This window comes from Gallinula chloropus (genome assembly GCF_964237585.1).
Source record: "Gallinula chloropus genome assembly, chromosome: 4".
Taxonomy (NCBI): Eukaryota; Metazoa; Chordata; class Aves; order Gruiformes; family Rallidae; genus Gallinula; species Gallinula chloropus.
In genome coordinates, this window is record NC_140088.1 from 12876345 (window position 1) to 12895194 (window position 18850).

At 38.9% G+C, this 18850-nt stretch overlaps 1 protein-coding gene across 3 annotated transcripts in view; it reads left to right on the plus strand.

The window, feature by feature from the left end:
* Positions 1–8257, plus strand: part of CDIN1 (CDAN1 interacting nuclease 1) — a gene marked incomplete at its 5' end in the record, with an annotated part of 122748 nt that extends 114491 nt beyond the window's left edge. For all 3 annotated transcript variants that reach the window (XM_084262687.1, XM_084262686.1, XM_084262688.1), the window contains one exon: positions 7898–8257. In XM_084262687.1, coding sequence (XP_084118813.1) covers positions 7898–8033 — 136 coding nt within the window. In that variant the 3' untranslated portion in view covers positions 8034–8257. The remainder of the gene's footprint in view (positions 1–7897) is intronic.
* Positions 8258–18850: the final 10593 nt, after the last annotated feature.

Genomic DNA, 18850 nt, shown 5'->3' on the forward strand with positions numbered 1-18850 from the left:
TAACTGGTAAATACAAGTAGCACAACTTAAATAGGAGTAGAATACCTTTAGTTGTCAAATTACGTGTTGCAGGATGGAAGAGTATTGCTGATCTGAAGAGGAGCACATCAGTGCACTTCCAGAGTTACTGTAAAACAATGTGCTAACCCAGAATTAGAAGAAAAAAATGTGTAGATGCAACAGCTAATGTAGAATACTAGACTCTCTCCATCAAAAAGGAAACTCTGAAAAAGATGTAGAAAGCTTTCTTATGTTGCACATTTTTGATTGAGATTTTTTTGCTTGAGCTTCTTTTGCTTGGTTATGCCCATCATCCAGAGTGCCTGAAGTCACCTTGCCCCGTATGAAGATGGTTAAGTGGTGTAAGATCCTTGTATTTCAGGGAAGCTTGGACCTGTCTCCAAATTTCCAAGTAAGGTATCTGGAATGCTGTCTGTTATCTCTTCTGGACAGATACTGGAGCCAACTTCCCAGGCACCTAAAATGCATACCCATGTGAGCTGCGCTAAAGCCAGAGACAGCTTTGCTCACAATTTCCATGAAACAGTCCAGCGGTATAAGGATTAACAACTACTTTACTGAAATGTTGATGTGAGTACCATGTTAGTTTTCAGGACAACAACCCAATCCTGCAGCGCTGGAATAAGGGGCACCTTATGGTCTCTCTTTACAACACAAAACCTTGCAGTCTGTTGTGCAAAGCATCTACTGATTTTGAAGATGCAGGGACTGCAAATGTTTTACCTTAAGTACACACCGTCGCTTTGAGAGATGAGCATCTGGAACATTATTAATAAACAACAAAAGAATATGTTTCAGTAGCAGTTAGGACATGAACCAGCAAAGCTTGAGAAATTCAAAGTTCACTCAAGGCTCTCTTGTCTTAATGACAAGCTGCCGTGAGCCTGTATGTGGTTTCTTTCTTGCTCACTGCATCAGTCTTCACTTAGAAAGCCTTGATCCTTGTAAATCAGTGTAACCCTAATGTTATTTAATCATAGCTTTTAAAAGTTAATTTCCATGAGAACTATATTTTTAAAAAACCCTAACTTGTCATTGAGGATTATAAAAATCCTTTATTTGCCTGGAGAACAGTACTTAGATCTGAATGAATAAGTGTAAGTGAATAATGCGTTTCGACAGTTTGTTTATTAAAAATACATTATGCAGCTAAAAGTTATATTGTATTTATAATATTTTGATGACAGTGACTTGCACAGTTTTTGGTGCAGTCTACTAATACTCATTTTAAAATTGTGCTGTGCAAAATCCTAAAATATTTTAAACGGTCTCATATATCCACATAAATATCACTTGATTTGTTTTTATTTCTCCAAATGCCAAAAGCAATTAAATCATATTATAAGCCTGATTAAATGCTGCTGCTTGATTGATGCTTTAATGGTCTCATTGCAGAGATAAAAAGACGGCTAGTACTAAAAAAAAAGAAAAAGCTCATTAAGATTTAATCATATCCAAGAGAGGTGTGACGATAGAGACAAAGGCCTGATATTAGTTTCCATGCACCTTTTTCACCAGACAACTCCAAGGTCCACCTCAACTACATGTTACAGCAATATTTGGTATTTATGGAAATGCCTGCCTTTCTCAACCTAAAAGAAATTCCCACTTTTGAGTCAAAGCTACCTTGAAACTGGCAGTCTTGGAGAATATTAATCTACTTGAATTATTTTTTCTTCCCTTCAATAAAAATAAGGCTTCCCCCAACTTCTGTGGTAACATCAAAGCTTAAAGCAGATTAGGTTTTACTTGCTTAATTTTACCTTAAGCAGCATAAACTGAATGTCTAGAACCTTAGACATAATATGCTGCTAACTTATGTGTCTGAGAGGCTTGATATATAGTGCTCACTAGAGCCATGAACAAGTTTCCTGTTATCTTTAAAAGCACGTGATCAGAACTTGTTAAACTTCTTCTTGAGCCACATTTGCAAGTAAATTTAATTCTGTGCAGTTGCTACTGTTAGAAGACAGTATTAAATAGCTTAGGGAAGTTGGTCCCAAAAAAACTGTAGCCTTCTGAGTTACAGGTTAACGATCAGATTTTGAAAGCAAAAGATATCATTTGGCCACCTGACTTTACTAAGAACTGGAGTCTTTTTTTCCTTTCTTCTGACCAGCTTTGGTGAAATCAAAGAAATAAGGTGCTCTGTAATGCCTTGAAGGCATTGTTTTAAGTCTGTGTGCCACTGGATCACAAAAGCATGTGGAGGATTTAAAAAGTGTCAAGGATTTTAAAAAACTTCACAGTTAACATTGAAATTGCATCTCTTTGCAAAAGTACCTTTATTTGATTTTAAAACTCCTATAAATGAACAGTAGCAGAAATACCTTGTTATAAATTATTCTGAACTAGGCTTGTGGTAGCTATTTAAATGGAAAATTTCTTGCTAATCAAAGTCAGTTTCTGAGCAGTGACTATTAAATGTTTGTCAAGATATATAACGCTGTGTCATCAGCAGTAGTAAACTGGTCTAGACATAAGGAAGTTGGCTGGCTGATGCCAATTGACCTTCTAGAAAATGTGGTCTGCAGTTGTTGTCTACTAGCCTAGCTCTGCCAATATCTAAATTCCCTCCGCTGACACAAAGACTTCTACAAGTACACTAAAATAAAGTTTTTGAGTCCTTAAAGAGGAAACTTAATAGATATTGGAGGGGGCAGTAGTTTCTATATCTTCAGTGTTTATTAGTACTCCAAGTAAAACCAGTTTACACGCAAGTGTGATTCTCAAGATGTTACAGTTATTTAGAATGTAATAATTTTATTTCTGGATTTTTGTAATTCCTTTTTCCTGGGAAATAAGTAGTGATATGGAAGTGGTAATAATCCAATTTGCTTGGTATTTTAAAAGAAAAAACAAGGCAACAAACTCAGCTTTTTCTCTGGCCCAGTTCGTGATCTGACATTAAAAAGTGAGGGACCAGAATGCAGTCCTTCAAAGTCACATTCAGATGTCACCTTCATAATTACCAACAAGATAGACTGATAGGCTTTCATGTAGAATGAATTAAGCTGAAGGAGGGTAGATTTAAATTAGATACTTTGAAGACATTCTTTACTGTGAGGGTGGTGAGACACCACCAAGATGTGGCTGCCCCTGGATCCCTGGCAGTGTTCAAGGCCAGGTTGGATGGGGCTTTGGCTGACCTGGTCTAGTGGAGGGTGTTGCTGCTCATGGCAGGGAGGTTGGAATAGGGTGATCTTGAGGTCTCTTCCAACGCAACCATCTCGTGATTCCGTGAATACTCGTTTGAATCTGTTTGATAAAGTATTTGCTTAAATGCATGCATATTAGAAATAATCATTCATGTGCCAGCATTTCATTATGGGGGTCTTTTGGAATTAAAATTATTTACATTATGCTGAGATGCTTACAACCCATCTATAAAAAAAAAGACTAGGAATAAATAAAGAGACCATTTATTTAAAAACAATTGCAAGATGTTTTACATTTCTACTCAGTATCAAGCAGTGTGTTGAAAATTCATTTTTCATAAAACCACATGCAAGGCTTTTTGAAGGTGAAAAAATCCACTCGCAACAGCCACATGTCTAGGCAAATCCTTAGAAGCTAGTATGGACCCCACACAGACATTCCAGAAGAAAAGACATTACTAGAAGGTAGTTTCTCTTGAAGTAAAGTAGAATATGTGTGAGTCTACTAGGCCATATTGATAAATAAATAAAAGTCTTTCTTCTTTTCTAGTGCAAAACTGGTTCAACTAGAGGGCAAGTTAAACCCAGATCCACATTTTTCTTTTTCTTTTCTTTCCCTTTTTTTTCTTAAGTGATCCCTTGACTTATACAAAGATAGGAATTTTTTTTTTAATTCTTACTCATTTATTTATTTAAGAAAAAGAAGCATTTGTTTTTGTGTTGTCTGAATTTTGCCTTCCTGACTTTTCAGCAAATCTCTGTGAATCTTCTTTCCAAGAACAAAGCCCAGTGTCCCAGGATTACCAATGTACAAATCTATACTCCTTTAACTATGGATTTCTTTCAAAATTGGTGTCGTTAAACAGTACAAAAGATCCTCTGCACACTCTTAAATTAGAACAAAGCTGATTTATTTAGTGTGATCAAACATAAGTTTTATCTAAAGCTCTGTTGAGCCTGCAACTGTATTTAACTATACTGAAACTGCACTGTCTCCTGCATCTGTCTCAAATCCTTCAGTTGATTCTTTGAAAGACACCGTCTGCTGCCCTTAGTTCTTAGACTAAATTTAGTCTTCTATATCAAGCCTAAATTAGGCCTAAACTAATCCTTGCAATGCCATGGGGTCCTAAGCCCCCCAGCTTCCTTCTTGGCACTCCTGGCACTCTGACCGTGTACTGGGATGCAGCTAGATTGGCTTTGGCTGCCTTGTAGTCACAGCTTCTAATGTCAAAACCAGACAGTGACTAAACCAGGATTTATATAATGATAACTGCATTTTTACTGGTTGATTTTTTAAAGTAAACTGATTCAACCTGTGTGGAAAATTTTCTCTTGCTATGTTTATTATATTCTGAAGGAAGCTGGCTTCTATATTTCCTGTTTATTTTATTTTTACTACATGGGATTAACCAAACCTTCATTACTTGGATTTCTTTTCAGCTTTTAAAAGAAGCTCTATATAAAAGGAACAGTTTCAGATAGGTAAAACTACAGTTTTGCAACTTTTGGCCACATTGCTTCACACCTGAGCTTGTCAGTGTAAATACTAAAGACGGGCAGAAAAATAAAAGTTAAGTGCATACAGTTTCTTCAGAGCGTGAACAAAATCCATAGGAGCCCATAGTTTGTTACATTCTAAGCTTGATTTTCATTTTAAGCTTAAACTTTGCCCAGAGCATCTTACATATGAAATGGGATAACCCAGCCTATATAGTTTAAGAACTATTTAGTACATCCAAAGGTGGCATTTTATAGTCCACCTCAGAGATACTGTGTCCCCTTTCCATAGCAATACTAAGTAAGCATTCTGTGATTTTAGTTTATTCTCCTTTGTAAAACAGGGTTAGTCACTAACTTCCTCAGTGTTTCGGTTGAGGAAGGGAATAGATTTGTAGCCTTTACTGTGCAATTCACAGCACTGAGCTTCGTTCTTCATGGTGTTGTATCTGCACTTTGGAAGGAGCCAAATTAAAAAAGGATAGCTCTTCTAGGCTACGCTTTCCTACCTCATCCCCTTACACAAAAAGGTTAAATGTCTTTTCAAATTAAGGCAGCAGTAATTAACCAGTGGCATTGTTTGTGATTTGCCAACTCTGGGCCGTTAATGAGAGAGAAATTAGCACTTAGCAGCAGGAGTTCTGATAGTCAGTGGCAAATGCTTAATGTGCCAACAAGTTAATTTTGGTTTTAAGTACTGCACTTAAGTGGTTTTAAACAAAAGTATGGTTTGTTGTTTTTTTTTTTTTATGTGATCATACATATGGGCTGTGTGATACACAGCCATAATCAAAGGAATGACACAATGTAGTGGAAAAAAGTGAAACCGAGGAAGCACAAGGCAAATATTTTTGCTATAATAGCACAATGAAAAGCAGGACTGATAGATGTTTCCGTGCTAAAGATGTACTAGCTCCTGCAATTAACAGTATGCAGATGTTCTTGTGTATAAATTTTGTCATCAAATTTGGCATTTCTGAACATAAATTTTAAGCACAAAATATTCCTTAAGAATCGTACTTCAGCTGTGCTGATTTGCTAGACATAAATCAGTCCTTTGGGCATCTCAAAATACTAATTTTATTTTTAAAATCACAGTTTCAAAAAACAGTAAATGACTTAAGCACGGTGCTCCCCTGCATTTTATGGTGTGTAGGGGATTCAGACTGCTGCACCAAGCAAAAGACTTGGGCTGAGCAGCTGCTCATTAGCATCAAGATTTTACCTGGCACACATGCTTATAATGATAAGTATTTGTGTACATTTCGTAGCTTCTGCCTTCCCTAATATAGCCCATTAGAAATGAAAGGTCTGCTCCCTTTCTTCCAGGGGTTTTTGCTTTTAAAATAACTTTGGTTAGTACACAAGTACATCCCCACCCTTTCCTATGTTTGATTGTTGAGGGAACAGATACATAAACAGCTATGTCTGTGAAATAACAAAAGTAGACCCATCCTGCATCAGCAGGCTGCTGCCTCTCACTGGAGGCCATGAGCATCAGTCCTTGGCTCCTCTTGCCATTTGTTGCTTGCTCCTGATAGGTGAACTGGCCTCCTTGTTACACTGAGGTCATGCACGTCAGCCCCATGTGAGCTTCAGCAAAGGCAAACAGAGAGAGGTCCTCAGAGACAGTAGAGCCTGAAGTTGTTGGCCAGCCATGGAAGACATATGGTTGGGTGTAGGCAGCATTGTCCGTTCATATTGAGCCACTTTTTAGTCTGCACTTTATTCAGCACTAAATACGCTTGAATACATTAGCTAGTATGGATGGATTTGTCGGAGTTTTAACCTTCCCAATTTCAGTTACCACCTTCCAGTTCCAAAAAGGCCCATTTGCCAGTTTGTCCGCAGCTATGCTGAGGGGCAGTTTACTTTGCCACCACACCGTGGCCACTTCTAGCCCAAAGAGAGTAGCCGTAAGCCAAAATGCTACAGTGCTATGCAGCGGTTCCAAGCAAAAGACTACCATGTCTAATTGAAACTGCAGGAGGAAGCCACGGGGGTTTCTTCTTCCTTTGATGCCTGTTCCATTACATGAGCACATCAAATAGAGTTTTCCCTCAATTGTTGGAAAGAAACCACCCTAATGAAGCCTGCCTGGCACTACCCACGGTTTTGAGTGCTTGTATTGTCTGCTAAGTGGATGTTTAGGTTACCGTGCATCCCCTCCCAACACGTTTTTATTACGATTAAACATTAAAAAAAACTAGCTACCATATTGGTTGAGTCCTGAGCACAGCTCTGCGTATAAACCATTACATGACATTCAATTGAACTTTTTCTTGTACAGACGGTATCTAACAGCTCATCCTGCGCTGTTGTTTTTGGCAAGTTCACTACAGCATATAATAAATCAAGGAAAGAAAAAGCTTTTTGGCCTAATGTTGTACAGACTGCTGTAATGTTAGACTACAGAAAGCAGTTCTGTTTTTAGACATCCTTTTACTAACCCAACATTCATAATTTATGATTTCACTGTAAAATTCCTGCAACACTACACCAAAAGTAGTGCTGCCCTTTAATTAAGTGCTCTCAGTAGGAAAAACGTGAAACTGATGTGCAAAACATATCGCAGTACACAGTGATTGATAGTGATTACTTCTTTATGAACCCAGCCTGAAGGTCTGAACTTCCTGATGGGTAAAATAGTCCGTGGGGCTACTTCCTGAGATTGCCTAGTGGGGATCGTCCAGAGTTAGCAATATCTGCGGAATTCCTGAGGCACATTTCAGAGATGTTAGAGCAGAAACTTTCTATCTCTTTTGGAATTGTGCTTTATGTTAATAATTACCTGAATAATAGCTCACTGTAGAGATTATATTTTAAGGATCTTTTTGGTAATTTGCTTGAACCGGGCTTTATGTAAACCCCTGTATTTTTAATGCCTACATGCTCAAATCTGAGTGCATGGCAAGAGCGACTTTTGTATGTATCAGTGCTAATAAATGTTATTTAATACTTAAGGCATGGGTCTTTTTTTGCTGATATGTGCAGACTATTCAAAGGAAAAAATAAAATAGTGATGTGGATTGTTTGAGTTTCTGAAGAGACATATATCAATTCAACATCGATTAAAATGTGAAAGTTTAATGGAGGTCAAAACTGTCTCCAATTTTGCAGTGAAAAGAACAAACTTATTTGTGTTGGAATCACAGAGATGGGGACTTAAAGTTCATCTAGCACAATCGCCTAAGTTCATTTTCCTTTTTCCTTGATAGATTTGGCCCTGGACTAGTCATCTACTGGTATGGATTTATTGAAGAGCTGGACTGCCATCGTGAACGCGGTATCCTGCTAAAAGACTGCTTTCCTACTGACATTGTGACTCTGCGGCACAGCATGGCTCAATGCTGATGTTGGGAGGAAGAGGTAAATCCGGAAGCAATTTTACTTTCCTGCAGTGTAAACTAATGGCAGCATCTGCCCTGAACTTCAGCTGAACTCCTGCTGCCCGCCCTTATGCTACTGCCTCTTTACACAAACATAGCAAGAGTTTCTGTTTTGCTTCAGACCTCTGTTGTGATCGGCCAGAAAAGACAGACACAACCCACTCATTATCAGCATTTCTGTCTCTGTCAAACAGCTAGTTTCTAGATACTCATAATCTTTCTTCCTTCCGGATGGCTTCTTCAGGCATTGTAAACAAAGGCAAAAATGCAGAGGCTGAAAGGTGCAACTTTTGAGTTCTTATCCTTGTTACAGAGTCACCTTTAAAAATAAGTAAGCGGCTTTTTTACAGTCTCACTCACAAGTTTATTCAGTGCTAGTGATCTGACGGAAACACCCACACTAATGTAGAAAAACTGGTAAAGACTGTTCTGGGGCTTCAGACGATATATCGCATAGCTCATAAAGCCCAAGTGGCAGGACAGAACCATGTTAAGTTCTGGCTGTTACAGTGAATAGACAGATTTTGAGAGAACAATTGGTGTATGTGTTTTGTCACTATCTGATTGTTAAAAATAACAACTGAATCCCAGATTCACAATTAAAAAATAATCTAACCTAGGGAGAGTGAAAGTGAAAAGCAAGGATTTATTTTAGGTATATAAACCGGTGAAGTTTGGGGTTAGTTCTGAGAGTTTTTTAATAAGTAGTTTAATGTCTCAAAATTAACTTGTGTTTTGTCTTTTCCTCCCCACCCTTGGGATATCTATATCTAGGGAATTTTCTCTTAGTTGTCTTAAAGGAAGCATTCAGTCTTGACCCCCGTAGGTACTGTAACATGCAGTACTGAAGTCCGAAAGAATAGCGTATGGAAGCTCTCTATGTGGGTTACTCCTGAAGGTTACCATCCTGGTGTTCAAGAAGGAGAGTAAAATAAAACAGTGCTCACCATGTTCAGATTGTCAGAGAAGATAAGCAGAGGTACAGACTCTGTTGCGGAATTAAAGGTGTGATAACAGTCTCCCTAAAGTTGATAACCTGTTCCATAAGGAATGGGTCTTTAAACCATGCTGCATATTCATCATCTTTTTTCAGCTGAGGTGATATTTTGTGTGCCTGTGTGATTTCAAAAATCACGTGCAGACTTTACATTCTTGCCTTGAATTAAAAGGGTTTTAATCCTATTCAGGTTTTTTTCAGCTACAGTTTTCAGATACCTAGGCAGTATTTTTATTTTGAATTTTTAGTTCTTGTTTTAACACTTTTTGGCAGGTTTCAGCGGGAGTTTATCATTTTGACCAATGTTTAATTTTCAGGAAAAAATGTATTTAGTCTTCCTAGTCCTCTGTCCTTTGCTGCAGAGGTAAGCTAGTATGGCTCCACTACAGTGAGTTACTTTTGCATAGGGAGTATTTTCCTGGGTATGAATAGGTTACATGAGAAAGATCTATTTTAAATTAAAAAAAAAAAAAAAATCAAACACCTGTAACTTATTTACATCCAACTATTTAAGTTATGGCACTTAACTTATTTTGCCTGACCAGCTTTAAGGATCTGCCCATAAAGAACAATCAGGAGCAATCTGTGAAGGGTACCTGCCTGATGCTATGCAGAAGCTGCACTTAGGGTGTTGCTGCCCCCGAGACTTTCAGCTGTGGTTTAGGTTAGTAGAATGTGTAAAATCAAGAGGAGAGTTAAAAAAAAAAAAAAAAGAAGAAATAACTGAACATTATCATAGTAGAAAATTCAGAAGTAATGGTTGTCTGAGGGAAATGGGTTTTAAGGGCAAACTGAATTTGTTTTAGCTAGTGCATATGCTTTCTGTTGTATGAAATCATTTAAATCAGCTTTTACATGATGCACTAATGCTGCTTTTTCTTTTTGAATAAATTAAATTTATCTGCACAGATGTTGAAAATTCTGCTCAACCTCCATCAAAGCTTTGCTTTATTTGTTTTTACATTAAACAAATTTATGTGGGGACACACAGATAAATCAAGTTAGGCTTGTATTTGTTTATTTATTCCTCTACCTAGTACTGTGACATAACAGGTTGGAAATCAGTACAGCTGTCTTTGATCAGAGCTTTGACCTCATATTTATGTATTGCTCCCTTTAAGAATCTTTGTATTAGGATGTATAAGGATGAATAAGCCTCATGTACTAATTTCATTACAGGCTATCAAACAAGCTTTCCCACCAGACAAATTATGCTGTGTCACTACCTTAAATGCTGAAAGCAGAACATTGCAAAAATTTGTTATTCCTTCAAGTATCTTATCTTGCAAAAATACCCTCATTTGTGTATTGTTTTCTCTCTTTATTGGATGTAAACATTAACTTTAATATTAAAGACTACTGTTTGTGGGTTGTTTGTTGGTTTTGTTTTCTTTAACTAATGCTGTAATCATTAGGGCCTTAATATTAAAGCCAAATCCAGTTTTATGGAGTATTCTGTAGTGTGTGCTAATGAATTATGCCAAGCCAGAAAACAGAAGTGTGCATAAAACTGAATGATGTTCTCACTGGCATATATAGACTTGCCAAGCATCTGCTCTTACAAGCGCTGTAATAAGGCCTGTTCTGAGCTTTAGGAATTGATGTAATTGTGTTGAACAGGGAAGTAAAACTTCCTTCGATAGGAGGAACAGCACAATGCTGGGTCACACTCTAGCATAAAAAGAAAACATTTTTTACCATTCCTGTATTCCAGAGACACATTATTAGTATGAATTTAATAACCTTCCCCTAAAGCCAGCTTGGAGCAGAATAAAACTTCTGATCTAAAGCTGAAGAAAAAGGACCAAATGTCTTACTGTGCTTACTTCATTACTGTTTCATCACGTTAATAGTGCTGATAGCTCATGAATAATTTTCAACCTGTTTTGCTATATTCGTTGATTCAAAAAGTCATTCTTGCCTGATACTTGCTTTTGGATCTCTCTGCCATCTAGACTACTACAGAAAACTGTTACTGGCTCTGTCCATTTGCCTCTAAATCCTCCCCTTTTAATTTTCTGTCTTTTTTAACCGTTTCACATTTATTTATTCAGTATTGTCCCATTTGCTCTCATTTCCCCTTTGACAAGCCTGCCCTATGTTTTCTGCTGCCTGCTTCTGTTTCCGATACGACATCTGAAGAGTGCTGTTTCCAATTCTGTACACATTTCTAGCTGGCCCACCATCTCAAGCAGTTTTGCTCTCTAATTTAAATAGCGGCTTTAGCTACCGGACTGACTGTTCTCAAATTTCCACACTGCGTTGCAACGGAGCAGCATTGTGAAGCTCTTCTTCATTCTCTTGGTTTGAAATGTAGGTCATTTCTGCAGGCTGGGAACGTTCACAGAGCACAGCGTTACTGTGGCATAATCACTCCTGTATTGAGAGTGGAGTTGTACAGAGGACTCAAACAAGAACGCAGCTGTGCAACTACAAAACAGGCAGAGCCCATCTTGGGAAATTTAGGTGTCACAGCAGTCTCTTCCTTTAATGAGACTTGCTTTCTGCAAGTTCATGCCTTGCTTCTGCAGCACTTCTGTGGGAAGGTCTGTGGAACTCAAAGGTTTAGCTTTCCTCCCATGCAAACCCTACTTGGCACAGAAGGGAAGGGACAGCTAGCCCCTCCGTTTCACAGCACAGCACAGTCGTTCCAGCAAGAGCATGCACATCCTACGGGTCGCTCTTATTTGCCAGAGGTGATTATGACTCCTCAAGGGTCAATAAATGGATGCAGAACTGAACTGGATTCTTCCTCTTACTTCTTTTGAAGTAGTCTCTCCATCGTCTGCAGTCACACGGTGGATACTGAACAGGAATGGCAGTTGTTAGAAACACACATTTGTTATTTCAAGGATGAGGTTATAAATGCATCAAGACAAATGCTGCTTGTGAATTAATTTAATATAGTGGAATAAAAGAGGAGGCTGCCTGCAAAAACAACCCCACCCCCCCCGATTCCTCCTATCGTGTTATTCTAAGTCACAGAGGGCCATTTGTTGCGTATTTGCAGGTTATTCAGAAATAACCGTTTTATTGCGTTGACAAAAGAAGAAACCTCAAGGGCTTGCTCTTTACAGTGATGTGATAGGAACCTAAAGTGTGCCTGTTGAAAAATGAACTAGCTAACAATGGGACCTTGGCAGCAACTTCACCATTTATAGAGAAACCGTCTATCTAGTACGATCTGTATAAAATAGACCTCGCTTAGGTTAGGGAAAGGTCACAAGTTACACAAAGTTTGGATAGTCTAAATGCGTTACTCAAAACTAACTCTCTTGTGTATAGTAAATATTATTTGAACCTGTATTATTAAGAACATGCCAGGATTCAAAAGATTAAATAAGGAAGATGTAATTATGAGCTAAATAATAAACAGAGCGGTTTTAGTTCCCCTTGTGTTTTTCACTTTCCTGCTATTGTTTCATATGTGGCTGTTATACAAAGAGCAGCTTAGGTCAGCTACTATAAATTATGGGTTTCTTACAATAGTAATCTACCAAAATTATTTCAGAGCTGGATCAAAGAGCTTCAAAAGATTTCTTGAAAACTTTTCCACATAATGAAAGGACTTCATTTTTGATGCCCTATTTTTATAAGGATTTCTTGATTTAGACTCACATCTTGCAGTATTCAGCTACTTGCGTTGATATTATTGGAACAAACATGATTTGCATAATTTAATTGCAAATCAGCATGAAACAGTAGTATCAAAAAACCCTCTTTTTAAATACACTACCTGATGCATTTTCAGGCTAGGTTTTCAAGCTGATCTAAGTGAAAAGATTTTTGGCTGGTTGGTTTTTAAGTAAACCAGCAAGATTTCAAGTCAAATTTTATCTTTCTTCCCTTTACAAACATCCAAATCATATTCACAATAACAACAGTCCTTCTCAACGGTAACAGTAATTCTGCGTAGTAGCTTTTAAGCTGGCGTCGTGTCCCTGTGTAAGACATTAGCCTGCCCTCGCTCCCGGACAGGCTTTCGCCTAATCTGAACAATCGCATGTCATCTGCCCGGATCCATAGATGTGGCACCGCGGTGTCAAAACAAAATGAAATGTCAATGCAAGTGTATGGAGACAAAGTAACAATATTGAAACCATGTCAGTGCACATCTACAGAGACCACGTTACTCTGTCAGTGTGATTTTAGGAGGATCACTTTGAAATGTTAAAATGAAACGAAACTAAGTCAATTAGGTAATAACAATTGAGGTTCAGGGATTAATTGAGGGCCTAAGGTGAAGCCAGTGACCATTAACCCCAGCTAGTTATTAATTCTTGGAGAAATACCCTTGGCTAAGGTTATCCTCATTATTAGAGAGTTTGGGGGGGGGTGGGGAGTGGGGGTGTCCCTATATCGTGTCAATAGTTTTTGCTGTCGCCTCTAACAGCGGTATCACAGAGTGCTGTGGAGAAGGGCCGTACAAGGCGTATTAGTGCTAAGTTAAGTTTTCACAGTAAGTAAATCCACCTCATAGCAGGCAAATGCTTTTTCCTTTTATGTAGATATTTTACAGATTTACTATAAGGTATTTACCTCTGAGAACTTGCAGAATGAAAGTGATGTGAACTTGGAAAAATACTGGTCAAACAATAACAGTATAAACAATTATTTTTTAAAATACCTGAACACGGAGTCAAGGTTACAAACAATGCAAATTCAGGTTTCCAGAATGTATGACTGTGGTATTAATACACAAGTGTGCATTAATATAGTTAATATGTTCATTAAATATATGTGGGGGATTCTTGCCAAGATCAAAGCCCCTTTAGTCCCACATGCTGTACAAAGGTATACCAAGTCTCTCCAGGTCTCTGTCCTAAGAGAAGTGAAATAGACTAAAGGAATACAATTTGGTTTATGTATTTAGGTATACAAATACACATACATTAATATAGAATATACACATAGAATTATTTTTACTATTAATAAATACCAGCTCCCCTTTATCTTACAGAAGTCACTATTATTTTTTTTCTCTTTGTAGATGGGTTGGTAGAGGTCTTCAGGAAGGGCAGTAACTTGACATTTATCCCTGTTGGATAGAATGGTATCCCATGCTTAAGTGTTGATGAAAACAGAGACATTTCTGCAAGTTGACAAGTGACAGTGACACTGAGAGAGTATGACACAGAAGAGGGGGTGAGCTGCACCTAGAGGAGGCCAGGCCCTGCTGAGAGCCAGCGGGATTTAGAACTTGAACTGGACACTTTGGGGCTTCATTCTGTAATGTGAAGCTGTGCAGATGTGGCTTCACCTCACAAAGTGCTTCAGGGGTGCTAAGAACATTTCTGAAAGCACTTTGAATCTCCCAGGAAGAGAGTACTGTGGAAATGCAAGCTTTATTGCTGGAAAATGTTTTCCACTGCAAACAGATAGATTGGAATTTTTAATATTTTTTTTTGCTTTCCTGTAATGAGCATTCATGCCACACTCCATTTTGTACTCTGCCTCAGCAGAGTAACTCCGTGACGAGTGGAAAAACATAAAAATTAGTTTAATCCACTTGTTTCGATACACACTTTAAGCAGCCTCATTTAAATGTGTTTGGCATTGCATTACATACAAATGATGAAATATTTTTAGAAGAAATAGTCTGGTTACATATCATGAAAAAAAAAAAAGTGAGGTGCAGTTGAGTCTCAAGACATACACTTTCATCCTTCCTCTGAGGAAAAACTGTCCATACAGATCAGCTTAAATGTCTGTCTCAGGTATTCTTAAAAAAACCCATGCTGGAGATGCTTAGAAAGATTACGGGAATCCATTCCACTACCCTTCTTTATTTAGTTAGAAGGAGGGGGGGTTGGACCCAATGATCTCTTGAGGTCCCTTCCAACCCCTACAATTCTATGATTCTATGATTCTGTGATTCTCCAATGTCTTAGCTAAATGTTGTTTCGCTATAATAAGCTGTGACACCTCATCCAAATATAAATGAATACAGAGAACCAATCCAGAGGCTGTCTTCTTTCTCTGACCTTTCCCATATTTGAATATTGTTGTCTCAGCTAAACACCTCGAAGTCTCCCAACATTTTTTTGTAGAAAGTTTTGAACTTTATGGTCACATTTGTTACTTAATTGTCTTTTCCAGCTTGTCTATGTTATTTTGTTCTAGTTTTAGAAACACAGTATCTTACATACAAGATCCCGGCAAACAGATTCCCTCAGTTTACAGTTAGTGGCTTCTGTTCAGTCTGGGGCCCTTTATAATGCCCACATTCAGATTCAGCCCAAAGGCATCATGTTTTCATCCTGTTACTGTTTTCCTTCTTGCACATACCACTTGCTAGTGCATTGGAGTTTTTACCTGCTGACTTCAAACTCCTGTGACCTGTTAAGTTTAGTGTGAATTCTAATCTCCCCTTTTGGAAGTACATAAATACAGGGTGCCACTCACAAAGTTTTGTACACGTGTAATCTGACTGAAGTCAGTAAGTTAAAATACTCAATGTCTCAAGTCTATTACATGGATGAGTTTGATGGTTAGCTGTCACCAATAAAATATAGCACTAATGGGATATATCCATCATAGGATATACTCATAAAATTCCTCATGCTGTTTTTTTGTAGTCAGAGACATGTGGCTTACAGCTCAGTTTGTGAAATAAACATTTACTTAGAATACATAGTAGGAAAGAGTCTGCTAAATGGAGCGTGCAGCAGCAGCAAGCTCTTTTGCTTAGGTGTACATCTGCCATGAAGGTCTTGATTATCTTAACAATTCTGTTACCACTAGCCCAATTACCTGGCTATACAGATGAGCTTGTACTGATGTGCCAAGAAGCTGGAGGCTGCAGTCAACGCATGCTTTCCTGTGCTTTCATTTCACCCCAACCTCTCCATAGGGTTTGCTGTAGGTGGCCAAGGAGGCTAAGAGTTGAATGAGTTGTTTGTGCTCCAGCAATATTTTCCAACGTGACAAGCAGATGTGTCATAGGAGTGTGAGATAATCAGTATCATAGATGTACCTTTGTCTCCCACTCACCTGATCCATGCTGTATTGAGCTTGAAACAAGCCTATCTAAAAATGCCATGTGTTTGTGCCCCTTGACCAGAGATAGGTAACTCACATTCAAAGCTACTAACTAGCGACAAAGAAGAAAACTAAATATCTTACATTTGAGCAACAAGGGGGAGTTTAACGTATGTCCCAGTTAAGATACCTGTTAGTTGAAAAAATAACATTGAAGAGTCTATTTAGAGGGAAAATATGTTATCACTTGTTACAGCTGGAGCTTTTAGTGTGTAAGTTGCAACCTCCCCATTTGCATTTTACAAGCTGCAGACCTTTTTTCCTTCATTCTTCAGTTACTCAGGAACAAGAACTTCCATGCGCTAAGTGGTCAGTTTGTAAGAGCTCTGTCAGGAAGGCCCAGAAAGCAGACTCAGGTGGATTTTTGTCATGCTGCCTCATCTCTGCCACAGACATGCTAGGGGCTAAGAGCCTGCTTCTGATTTCTTTCGTACCCTGCCCATCCCTATGCTAGACCAGAGACAGTGATCTACTGGCACCTGTACGTCTGTACCTGTAGGTATGTTCAGCAGTATCATGCTGATGGCTGAGCGTTACCATTACTCTTGTAACGAGGGACTGTGTTTTATTCAGCCTCACTGGTCCTCTGCTGAGGTCTTATGTTAATAACCTAGGTTTTCCAAAGTAGGGAAGGTGGTAAGGTCTCATCCCTGCCTTCTGGGACATCCTCTTTAAAAGTTAAGCTGACTCATCAATAATGACACAATGTCCATTTTGCAGCTGCATGTGCTGTGACACAAGGATGGCAAGTGCCAGAAAAGTGACTAATACTTAGAAAAATAAGTTCTTGTGCTTAAACAATGAGTTCAGAATCACTTCACATTTCCCAGTGCTCTTTCACTAATGATACTGCTCCACACTTGCCCTGTAAACTTTTTTTCTGATAAACACTTGGTTCTAATTTTGTTTTCCTATACTATGCTGCTCATTACCTTTTCTACATTCTTCCCTACTACACTTATTTCTGCCCATTTCTCCTTTCAGAATCGTGTACCTAACCCTAAGTTCTGCTTGCTTCACAAGGAGAAACAAAAACTCCCCTCTTTCAGATGTCAAGCCTGCCCAGAGTTGTTCTTGTAGTTCAGTGACTGCTTCTGAAGAGACGACCTGCAACCTGCTGGAGGACAGCAGATGGGAACTTCATTGTCAACAGTCTTAGATGGCAGCTACACTTTGCCCAATCATGACCCTCTCCAAACCCCCCCCACTTGTGGGGTCAGTGGACAGGTGGCTTCTTGCCTGGAAAGGGGAGCAAGGTTTCTTCTGATACACCACATTCAGTATTTTAAATCGAAAGCAACTTTGCTCTCCCAGCATACTCTGCTGTTTTATATAGAATACTTGCTTTTTGGTTGTTAAGGGTGGGGTTTTTTCCAATGTCACTGGGAGGTTTCCATTATTTTCCTTTCTGCAGTTTTCACTTGTTTTTTCCTCATCTGATTCAATTTGTTATATCTCCCCTATTTCCTTTCCATGTTTTTTAATCTAGGAATTTTTTTGAAGTGTTCTTAGAGGCATAATAGCCAGCATGTTTACAACAGTGACACCTTAAACCTCTAGTGTGTGCAAGTTGCTCTTTTAAATACATTAGCCAAACTCATTACTGTGCTTCCCACTGACCCACTAACAATGTTAAAACACGACTTCCTCTGGCCATCTAGCCAACGTATGGCAAGCCCATAAGTGATGGCTTCCTGGTTTTATAAATACTAACAGCTAAACAGCAAAGCACTTTCTGATTTCTTGGCCTCATATTTCCTTCAGAGATACCAAAAAGCGCCTTCCTGAATTCTTTGGCGAGGCGTATCTGATGTGAACCAGGGGTGGAGGAAAACAAAGGAAAGGACCTGACGTAAGGATGAAGTCCCAGGTTTGGATCCAAGCCTTGACAGTCCTGTGACAGAACCACCAAACTATAACTCTCTGTTCCAATAGATTTACTTGGTTTTAGCATCTGGCTCTACACCATTGAATCAGTGATAGGATTAGTACTGACCTTAGCAGAATGAGGAGGTCACCACACTGGCTCAGGGTCTGAAAGGAGTTTTACAACATGTTCCCATCATCTGCAGTCTTACCCTGATTTCTCGCTGTCTCTCTCCTCGCTGTGGTGCTTTCTCTCAGCTCCACAGGTCCAGATTGAGAGGCAGCTTGTGAGACTCTTATGCTTAGCTAGATGCATTCCATTTGCCAACATATTAAAAATGAAGATATTTTTAAATAATTGTTACATTGTCTAGTTTGTTTAATTGTTCTTCATTGTTCTCACTCTGGAAAGTTCCATTCGCCCACATGACTGAAATAATACCTTTGTCAGAAACGCCCTCAACTCAGTTTATTTACTCAAGTCTTGGAGTCAGGTCTTCTCCTGTGCTGTAAATCAGCACTCCTTCAGTTCTGGGCTCCTTGGTATAAAAAGGACCGGGATCTCCTGGAGAGAGTCCAAAGAATGGCTACGAAGGTGATTAAGGGCCTGGAGCATCTCCCCTATGAGGAAAGGCTGAGTAAGTTGGGACTGTTCAGCCTTGAGAAGAGAAGACTAAGGGGGGAACTAATTAAAGTTTATAATTATCTGAAGCAGGGGATGCAGGGGGAATCAGCCAGCCCCTTTTCAGTGGTCTGTGGAGACAGGACAAGGGGCAATGGCTGCAAGTTGGAGCACAGGAAGTTCCGCACCAACATGCGGAAAAACTTTTTCACAGTGAGGGTGACAGAGCCCTGGGACAGGCTGCCCAGGGAGGTGG